The following is a 12,221-nucleotide window of genomic DNA, read 5'->3' on the forward strand; positions in this document are numbered from 1 at the left end:
GAATGTGTCTTGGCATTTCTGGAATTAACACAAATTTGTTATTTGTTAAATTTAATGAAATATGGTAATGTCTACTTGTGATAAATTTGTTTTACAATTATATTAATTACATATTAATAAGGCAATTTGAATGATGATTAGCTTGTTCATTATTTCCAGTTCCTTGATATGTACATGTACATACTATTATCACTTTAATTAAATTTTATGAGAGACAATGTTTGTGAGTTTTTGTAATCATGAAATTTTGTTGCATTGAAAATGTCTCTGGGATTCTACGCCACTGAGTGTGAAATTTTATTGTAATAAATAGCACAAAATGATCAAATCGCGAAAATTTCCTGAAAATTAAGCAGTACCCTAAAATCTGTACATTCTTTTTGAAAGATTGAGAAACAAAAAATCACTATTTCTCATATGTTGCGATGCTGTAATATAAACCGCATCCCTTCCGTTGCATTGTACCATTTTAATGGAAGCCGCGCTTTTCTAATACAGATTTTACAGTATACAGTATCTCTGCCATCGAGAACATATTGTGTTTGCATCTTCAAATTATGTACTGTTTGCGTTGGTTTGTACTATTTTCTTTTGTTGGATCTCTTCCTAGATTGCTCGTTACATGCCCTGCTGTGTATTTGCTGATCGTAATGATGGCTTACAATAAAAAATAGAAAATCACAATTTTAACAATTTCCTAGAGTGACGTCCTGCAATCTACAAAAAACCAGATTTACTGGTATTCATGATTTTCCATTGATGACTGCTCTTCCCAGTTTCCAGTCTTTCATGTTCTAATTTTTCGTGATATATAATCAGGTGATTTTTAGATTATTACCATGGCAACAGCTTTCAGCATAAAGCCTATGTTATCATCTTTTTATGGATTCTTTACAGGCTGTTTATTGTTGTGAATATCTGTTAAATATTACATGTTTGTGCGCTTGTGCGCCATGCAGGGCTTATTTGTATGTTCAGTTCTGAACGTATATGTACCTGTGTGGCATGCAGGTCCTTGTATGTTTTGAATAATAATAATACCGGTAATACCTGTTTGGCCAAACCCTCAAAACAACTTTTTAGCTGATTTTTCACCCAAAAAATCCTGGATTGGGCGAAAAATTTTGTTTTCGGCAGTGGGAGTCAAATACATGAATCAAGCAACATTTGTTAACAAAATACATAAAAAACTCACTACCGGTACTTCTAAATTAATTTATCCTAAATTGTATCAGTGATGATCTTTAAAAACACATAGAATTAAACCACTACAGCTCTGGAATAGCTATATAAACTTGTTATATTCCTGTATCTCGAACACACAGTCATCAGATTGTAGCATCTAGCGTCGTCTCATGATCTCCGAAACCAATACATGTGGACATTTTACAAAAAGGTGAATCCACTGATCAAACATTAAATTGAATAGAAAAAAATCCGCTTTTCGAAAGATTTGTGAGTGCTTGTTAAAGTGACTCATTACATTTAAAAAAAAAATCCACCTTAGGCAATTACACTGAGAGTAAAGTATATAATATCCAAGCTGTTCACATTATTCGGCTATCGAATACATTTTATTTATACATTAACACAATGTAATACTTGCTTATTAAAAGCATGACTTTTTTTTTGTGTACTTAAGTAATGCATGTATACTGCTATTGAATACATATCCGTTTTAGTTCCAAATTTGACAATATTAAATACCTTGTAATTTAAAAATGATATAAATTTGGAGCCTTTGTATTTTTTTTTCGTGGGAAATAAGCAAAATTGTCAGGCTTCTAGCCTGATTTAATTTTGCATATTACTCATGGACGATATGTAAAGTCTTGTAGAAATTTCAATGAGGTTCATTAGACAGGGACTTTGGTGGAATATAATTTTCATTGTACATTATCACAATGTTGATTATCACGAATTTCCACAGGTTTTGCTTAGACAGGATGTCAGAGTAACTTTCATGGAATTTAATTGTAATTATATATTATCCCTATTTTGATTATCACGAATTTTACTTGGGTTCATTAGACAGGGAATCAAAATGACTTTCATGGAATTAGTCCCTATGAACACCCACGAGTATTCACTAGTTGTGAGAATAGTTTACATTATTTACCTTTATTATCATTCATATTAAGTGATCTGGCTAAGTAATTCCAAGTAAAGCTCATTTTTAAAATTCATGAAAGTGGGATAATAGTAGAAATTGTTAAGATACACATGATATACAAATGCATTTTTTTTGTTTGGGTACTTTGGTGGAGGGAGTGGGGTTGTGATCGGTTGTGAAGCCAGGAAGTAACACATCAAGTATGTGGTAAAGATGAAAACAAGCATGAAGGACACTGAATTTCCACATAAAATTATTATAATGTAATATGATATGATGTTCATGACTATTCTAATAAATGCTGTGTACCTGAAGCGTTCAGTGTACATACTCACTAAGGCAAGTCAGCGAGTGTCTTCTTTGTACAAGTAACATGTACACTTTCCAGCAAAATCCTTCAAATCCACTTCAGGGTTTCAACACCTTAACAAAACCCACGAACATTTGATAGAGAAAAATAAAGGTAAATTTCTAACAGTCAATTAAGCATATATTTGAAGTAAGGATCAAAATAGGTTTATTCTTAGCAACAAAATACAACATAAATGCCACCATATTATTGCACTTGTCTTGAATCTCTGCCATGCATGTATATACATACTTGAGACAATCTAAGGATGTATAATGTACATGTGCGGCATATCTACATGTATCTTCTGCATTTGTATGTTGTTACCTATTTTCCCAGTTAACAAAACACACCCTTGCTGGTAGAAACAGTTCTGGATTTGATGAGAACAACTTGGAATTTGTCAAAAGTCACTGAAGGTGCCAAAGACGTTTGAATTTCATGTTAAAAGAATAATGTATTTTGCATGTGTTGTATCGATCACGTGGGACTCACACAGTCTGCTGTGATGACTATGACGCTTAAATAAGGGCGCAGTGAAACGTTCACTACTGCAAAATGTTTTCGATTTACCCCTACTTGATTTGTTTCCCACAAATCGGTTTACTCTAGTCAATCCTATCAATCATCAATCAACCGCCATACTGCTTGACCTTCAACCCCTTTTAGTCACACTTGGGTGCCATATGTGTACTTTGGAACCATAAAATCTCTTTTCTGCTGCAACAACTTACAGTATTAGTCAACAATTTGTGATGTAGTTGTGAGAATAATAAGAGTGGTTACCTGGATAGATATAGATCTCTTATTTTGAAGCAATTAGTGCGCTGTAAACATCTAGTAATGGCATAGCTACCATGGTTTTTATCTTAAATCGCAGGATCACACTGACAATTATCAACATTGTAGACTAATGACCTCTAATTAGGCACGTGTTATTACATTTTAATATCAGCCATACGAGTACCAAGCTTTGTGGATGATGTCCCAAATATTGTCCTATAAATTGTTGTTAATAATTGAAAAAGTGATATTTCATGTTTTGGGCTTATATGACAGGGCTGTTTGTCCATGTTTCTATCAAATGGCTATTTAATGCACTAATCCTGGCATTAACCAGACCCGGGTCAAACATAAGCACTTGTAGACTTTAACCCCCAAATGTTCTATACCTGGTTATAAGACTTCCCTGTTTATAGTCCATGTTCTATACATTTGCATACATAAGTTTGTCATCAAAGCTACATGTAATAATAATAATATTTATTGCCTCCGTGTAAAAAGATTTATATAGGATAAATAACGACAACGAAAAAGAGTTTTAAAATAATAACAAGATACATGTACCATATTTGCTTTAATATTATAATTGCTTGTGTTTGCCTCAAGTATCTGCTCAAAAGTTAATTAAAATTTTAAAATCCCAGTATTCGTATGTATTGGGATTGCAGATATGCTTCAAAGAGTGTTTAGATACGATACTGACATATGTATTAAAATAACTCGTATTCAAAATGCACTTGTATTGTATCATGAAACCTGTGTATAATTTTAATGCGTATACATGTAATGCAATATATCTAAATTGTGTTCTTGCAAGTCTTGGGATTATTTTCATATGTACATAAAGTGACCTGGCCTGTAACTGACACTTGCTTCTCCCATGAGACCCCAAAAGACTTTTCTGATGGAGCTGCACTGCTTGCTGTCATGAGGTGTTTTAACAAATTTATTGTGTCTCTGCATTTAAAGGGGGAGGTATCAATCCCAGAGATTGCCTCATAGAATTATTTTTCATCACTGTGTTTGCTGCTCACACCATGACAATCTGCATTTTGGTTGGTTTTATGCTTTATATGAACTTTTTAAAAGTCGTCATATATTCGGGAATTTAACAATTTTTTGTAATTTTCCTATAACTTTATAAATTTGTAAATTTATTTATTAGAATTTTAAGAAAAAAATCAAAAGATTTACTGCTATATTAAATCAAAAATAACAATTGAACTCATTGTTTCACCAGAAAATCTATTAAATTAAATATATAACAAAACGAAACATCAATGAAATTTAATGCTTTCACTGTATTTAGTTTTTTTCCCAATGCTTAGTGAAGTAATTAGCTACAACTGACCCAGTTACGGTACTATAAATATGAGAATTTGAATTTCCATATTTACTTTTTTAAGGTTAATTACAGAGATGTTTCTGTTGTCAAATGAAGTAATTGTAAAATTGATTCAGTATACGACAAATGTAACTTTCTGGTTTATATGCACTTCTATTGGAGATGTGCTTACACAAATTAAAAAAGCATTTCAAATGGTCAAAATAAGTACATTTGTACCAGTCATTATTTAGTGATACATTATACAACAAATACAATTTTGGGTTTATAATACACTTTATTAGTATGGATTGTATGAATCATTCCCAGACGTTTTCCCAGAATGCATGTCTCACTTTCATACCAGAGAATACTTGGCACTTACATATCATCTTGGGAAGGGTTTCCAGCTTATTCAACATTTGTTAATTAATTCATTGAAGTGACATCAGATCCCAAGGGGAGGTTACAATATATTGAACCTAGATAACAAATAGTGGTTTTAATAAAAATATGATGTTGTGTGGAATTGGTGATAAATATTAATATCAGTCATAGTTTATAATATATGTTAATGATATGCAAATTTGTCTGAATGCACTTGGGATGCTCTTTTCATCATAGCATGCTTTCTCTTTGAACCATTATTACAGATTAGTATTTTTCTATTTTGTGCTTGCCATGTACAAAGTTTTTTTTTGCATTAATGTCCTGGTACCACTCTCCACTAAAATGCTAATTTTTGAACCAATGGATGGATAGGTCTTTGTTTTCCCCCCATGTGCTATGTCAGCTGATACAACTGCATCTATTCCATGCTTCATGGCGTTACAATAAATTTGCATGGTTGCTGGGCATCCTATTCAACCATTCCAGGAAAGATGAATTGTCCTCCTCCCAGAGGGAAGTGTAGGCACCACCTGTCGCCTTTCAAAGGACGCCTACCAATATATATTATGTCATCTTTGTTTGCTTTCTACTTGTACGTGTATACCAAAACAATCTAGAAAAGACAAAAAATATCCATATTTTGTTTAATGTAGCTATTCAAATAAGGGTGTGTCAAAACATGTATACAACATTACCCTGCCTACAGGAAAGTATCAATGACTTTAATGATAAATTCTGAAGCCTGTCATTGTTTTCCATGTTCATTGATGCTTAGTCAACCTATTGGCTGAGCTTCATGCACTTACAAACACGACTTTGGGAGGAAAATTACTTCTCAAAGAACATATACTTAATTTTTTAGCTCCGCTGTCGACTTTGTCGAGCGGAGCTTATCATATGAGTGATTGTCCGTCGTCGTCGTCGTCCGCCGTCGTCCGTGTCAATGTTTTACTTTTTCGACTTCTTCTTGAAAACTACAAGCCTGAATGCTTTGATACTTGGTGTATATGTACCTTGGGTAGACCTCTCTCAGATTTGTTCATTTCATGATGATATCTTCAATTCTCTAATTTTGGTGAATATTTTTGTCATTTTTAGTAAAAAGTGATATTTTCGACTTCTTGTTGAAAACCGCAAGTGCAATTGCTTTGATATTACATATATAGGTACTACATGTGGACCTCTCTCAGATTTGTTCATTTTGTAATGATATCTTTAATTCTCTAATTTTGGTGAATATTTTTGTCATTTTTGGTAAAAAGTGATATTTTCGACTTCTTGTTGAAAACCGCAAGTCCAATTGCTTTGATATTACATATATAGGTACTACATGTTGACCTCTCTCAGATTTGTTCATTTTGTAATGATATCTTCAATTCTCTAATTTTGGTGAATATTTTTGTAATTTTTGGTAAAAAGTGATATTTTCGACTTCTTGTTGAAAACTGCAAGTCCAATTGCTTTGATATTACATATATAGGTACTACATGTGGACCTCTCTCAGATTTGTTCATTTTGTAATGATATCTTTAATTCTCTAATTTTGGGGAATATTTTTGTCATTTTTGGTAAAAAGTGATATTTTCGACTTCTTGTTGAAAACCGCAAGTCCAATTGCTTTGATATTACATATATAGGTACTACATGTTGACCTCTCTCAGATTTGTTCATTTTGTAATGATATCTTCAATTCTCTAATTTTGGTGAATATTTTTGTAATTTTTGGTAAAAAGTGATATTTTTGACTTCTTGTTGAAAACTGCGAGTCCAATTGCTTTGATATTACATATATAGGTACTACATGTGGACCTCTCTCAGATTTGTTCATTTTGTAATGATATCTTTAATTCTCTAATTTCGGTGAATATTTTTGTAATTTTTGGTAAAAAGTGATATTTTCGACTTCTTGTTGAAAACCGCAAGTCCAATTGCTTTGATATTACATATATAGGTACTACATGTGGACCTCTCTCAGATTTGTTCATTTCATAATGATATCTTTAATTCTCTAATTTTGATGAATATTTTTGTAATTTTTGGTAAAAAGTGATATTTTCGACTTCTTGTTGAAAACCGCAAGTCCAATTGCTTTGATATATTATACATATAGGTACTACATGTGGACCTCTCTCAGATTTGTTCATTTTCTAATGATATCTTCTGTTCTTTAATTGCCATGTGCATTGCTAACAGCGGAGCTATCTCAGCCGACGGGCTGCTTGTTTAATATTTTTACTAATGACGAAAACGTCATGTGAATACATAATTAGGATCTACAGTCTATGCCTAGTTACATGAACCTGAAACCTGAAATTACATATTTCCATAGACAGTGTTGTTCAATAACGTTAAATATTCACCGCTAGAAAGTTTTTTTGATGATCTAAAAATTTTCACGACTTGACGATTTAAAAATGTTTACGACTAGGCAATCTAAAAATGTTCACACCTCCATGTTCTAAAAATATTCATGACTTGACGATTTAAAAATGTTTACGACTAGGCAATCTAAAAATGTTCACACCTCCATGTTCTAAAATTATTCATGACTCTATGTTCTAAAATTGTAGCAAGCATTGCAGCGCGGAATCCAACAACCTGGCAATAGTACTGTACAAAAAGATATTTATCGCATTTTCAATATATTTATTGGCAAGAATAATTTGAATGTCATATACATGTAGTCATCCACCGACTTCACTGCCGATCTGGTCGCGCATTTGTTCACGTGTTTAATTAAATTGTGTTATATAATCAGTTATCTTTTCATTTGCTTGCATCGCACAAGTAAAATGTTGATGTGATTTCATATCTGTATTGACAATATTGATTGTCAAACTTGTTCGTACTTGAAATTTCAACACCAATTTTGGATTATGATATCTAAATTCGCTCATCATTCGACAGCCATCACGATGTGTTTGTTTGGTTCAACATGCAGAGATGCCTTTGAAGTAGAATGTTGGCGCTATTTTGCATAAACTGAAGGGTATATTGTGAATTATATCATGTCATGTGACAGCCTCTCTTCCAATCAGCTTGCCATATTAAAATATAAGAGATGACAATACATGATATATGTACCGTGTGCCTGTAATACTATACTGTATGACCATCACAGGCTTCCTACATGCTGTTTTTGTGCAAATATAGTCTCTACGTTATTATGGCGGGTGCTAAAGCAACATCTAACCGTGGTATCAGTTTTTAATAACAATATAACACCTACATGTAGCTCGCATATAAAAAAATAAGGCATGAATCATTGATTAAAAAAATACTGTTAATTCTATATTAGAAGCGCATATATTTTAATATGGTGTTCATGCACACTATACACGTAGGTACAGTGTTCAGTGTGTTTTTTTTACTTGATTGATTGATTGAACTGTTATCTTGCTAAAGGCCGATTTTTACAATCCGATTCATCGTATCACATTTATTAAGTTAAATCTAATTGTGTATTTCTCGGAATCCAATGCCTGATTTATATTTTTAAAACTTGGGATCAGACATACTTATACTTTGGTACCAGATTATTCTGACACAATAGTGAGTTTGTAAAAATCAGTGATGTAAATCTACCTTTACATGAATGTAAAATTAAACAGATATGCAGAATTAGAATGATTTCATTAATACCGCCTCATGCCATAGTTATTAGTAATGTTGATACATGTACATGTGCAGTCTGAGCACAACGTCCTAGCTGGCTTTGCCTTTACATGAAAACTTGCAATTTTTAAACTGAATGTCATTGTCATCCATAATTTCAATTTATTCTCTGTAGTATTCACCTAGGTTACTAATATGAGGCGTATTTTATGCGATAACTCTTCACAATCTTGAAAGCAATCTACCGTAGCTTTAAACTAGCTAAATATTAAGTTACACATCATTAATGTACAGGATGATCCGAAGTTCTCGTTCAGTATGTGCTCTAAGCCAATATGGCACTGACAAACACAGATTTTTCATAATGCAACTATTTACGATCATTCCCTTGTACATCATTAACTCAATAGAAGATTACATTTCGACAAGTTATACATACCTTGTAAAATATTTTACTATACACATGTATCAAGGAATTTAGTCAAAAAAAATCACATTTTAAGTTTGAAAATGACAGAAATGGGGGCCATAGCATATTTCTTTGAGCCATCAGGAGTCACTCACGACCACATACAATCTTCATTTTCTCCATCAGTCAACAAGCTGGCCAATTTGACTTTTTTGGATTTTTTAAAATCAATTGTGTTAGGGGTTACGATATTCCCGTTCTCTTTCCTTCTATTTTCTATTCATGAATTTTCTTCTCTTGTTACAGGCTACTCAGCAGTTTTTACAACAGTTGAACACCATTAGACTCGAGCATAATGTTACCGCTGTGTCTCGTAATACTGCTATTAAATTCCTCATGGCCAGGAAATTTGACGTACCAAGAGCATTGGATCTCTTCCGTGCACATGTGGTAGGTCTTCTAATTTTTAATTTCCTCTGCTAAATATGATACGTTCATCGATTCCCTCAAGCAGGATGTGCTCTATCAGAGAAAATATTTGCACTTACAAGTGGCAATTGGATTAACATTTTTACCCCTTTCACAACCATTGCCAACTATTGTAACCATTTATGAGGTAGTTGTGTTCTGTATGTGCATATTAATTAGGTAATTTGCATATCATCAACCCTTTCACCACCATTGTCAACTTTTGCGACCTTCTACAAAATAGCAATATGTTCTGTATGTGCATATTAAATAGGTAATTTGCATATCATCAACCCTTTCTCAACCATTGCCAACTATTGTAACCATTCATGAGGTAGTTATATGTTATGTATGTGCATATTAATTAGGTAATTTGCATATCATCAACCCTTTCACCACTATTGTCAACTTTTGTGACCTTCTACAAAATAACTATATGTTCTATGCATATTAATTAATTAATTTGCGTATCATCAATCCTTTCACCACTATTGTCAAAGCACCATTCATATACCATACACACCGTCATTCATTACATCCACACCATCCATAACGTTATCCACACAGTCCACAGCGTCATGCACATAGTCCATAACGCCATCCATAGTCCACAACACCATCCATATATCATCCACATCGTCATTCATTACATCCACACCGTCCATAATGCCATCCACACACTGTGACAGTCCACAACGTCATCCACATAGTCCATAATGCCATCCATAGTCCACAACACCATCCATAGTCCACAACGCCATCTATATATCATCCACATCGTCATTCATTACATCCACACCGTCTATAATGCCATCCACACACTGTGACAGTCCACAACGTCATCCACATAGTCCACAACACCATCCACATAGTCCATAATGCCATCCATAGTCCACAACACCATCCATATATCATCCACATCATCATTCATTACATCCACACCCATCCATAATGCCATCCACACACTGTGACAGTCTACAACGTCATCCACATAGTCCATAACGCCATCCATAGTCCACAACACCATCCATATATCATCCACATCGTCATTCATTACATCCACACCGTCCATAATGCCATCCACACACTGTGACAGTTCACAACGTCATCCACATAGTCCATAATGCCATCCATAGTCCACAACACCATCCATATATCATCCACATCGTCATTCATTACATCCACACCGTCCATAATGCCATCCACACACTGTGACAGTCCACGTCATCCACATAGTCCACAACACCATCCATATACCATCTACAATGCCACTCATTACATCCATACCATCCATAACGTCATCCATACAGTCGACGTCATCCACACAGTCCACAACGCCATCCACACAGTCCACAACGCCATTCATATACCATCCACACCGCCATTCATTACACCATCCATACAGTCCACAATGTCATCCACACCGTCCATAACGCCATTCATAGTCCACAACGCCATCCATAGTCCACAACGCCATCCATATATCATCCACATCGTCATTCATTACATCCACACCGTCCATAATGCCATCCACACACTGACAGTCCACAACGTCATCCACATAGTCCATAACACCATCCATAGTCCACAACACCATCCATATATCATCCACATCATCATTCATTACATCCACACCCATCCATAATGCCATCCACACACTGTGACAGTCTACAACGTCATCCACATAGTCCATAACGCCATCCATAGTCCACAACACCATCCATATATCATCCACATCGTCATTCATTACATCCACACCGTCCATAATGCCATCCACACACTGTGACAGTCCACAACATCATCCACATAGTCCATAACACCATCCATAGCCCACAACACCATCCATATATCATCCACATCATCATTCATTACATCCACACCCATCCATAATGCCATCCACACACTGTGACAGTCTACAACGTCATCCACATAGTCCATAACGCCATCCATAGTCCACAACACCATCCATATATCATCCACATCGTCATTCATTACATCCACACCGTCCATAATGCCATCCACACACTGTGACAGTCCACAACATCATCCACATAGTCCATAACGCCATCCATAGTCCACAACACCATCCATATATCATCCACATCGTCATTCATTACATCCACACCGTCCATAATGCCATCCACACACTGTGACAGTCCACAACATCATCCACATAGTCCATAACACCATCCATAGTCCACAACACCATCCATATATCATCCACATCGTCATTCATTACATCCACACCGTCCATAATGCCATCCACACACTGACAGTCCACAACATCATCCACATAGTCCATAACGCCATCCATAGTCCACAACACCATCCATATATCATCCACATCGTCATTCATTACATTCACACCATCCATAATGCCATCCACACACTGTGACAGTCCACAATGTCATCCACATAGTCCATAACACCATCCATAGTCCACAACACCATCCATATATCATCCACATCATCATTCATTACATCCACACCGTCCATAATGCAATCCACACACTGTGACAGTCCACAACGTCATCCACATAGTCCATAACACCATCCATAGTCCACAACACCATCCATATATCATCCACATCATCATTCATTACATCCACACCCATCCATAATGCCATCCACACACTGTGACAGTCTACAACGTCATCCACATAGTCCATAACGCCATCCATAGTCCACAACACCATCCATATACCATCCACATCGTCATTCATTACATCCACACCGTCCATAATGCCATCCACACACTGTGACAGTCTAC

The 12,221-nt window shown here is 35.0% G+C and overlaps 1 protein-coding gene across 2 annotated transcripts in view; it reads left to right on the forward strand.

The window, feature by feature from the left end:
* The window catches only part of LOC100375397 (tyrosine-protein phosphatase non-receptor type 9-like), a 52,418-nt gene that overhangs the window by 13,627 nt on the left and 26,570 nt on the right, over positions 1-12,221 (forward strand). For both annotated transcript variants that reach the window (XM_085506956.1, XM_085506955.1), the window contains exon 2: positions 9,290-9,433. In XM_085506956.1, the coding sequence (XP_085363082.1) occupies positions 9,290-9,433 (144 nt within the window). The remainder of the gene's footprint in view (positions 1-9,289; positions 9,434-12,221) is intronic.

Source organism: Saccoglossus kowalevskii, chromosome 13 (assembly GCF_978046115.1).
Source record: "Saccoglossus kowalevskii chromosome 13, keSacKowa6.1, whole genome shotgun sequence".
Taxonomy (NCBI): domain Eukaryota; kingdom Metazoa; phylum Hemichordata; class Enteropneusta; family Harrimaniidae; genus Saccoglossus; species Saccoglossus kowalevskii.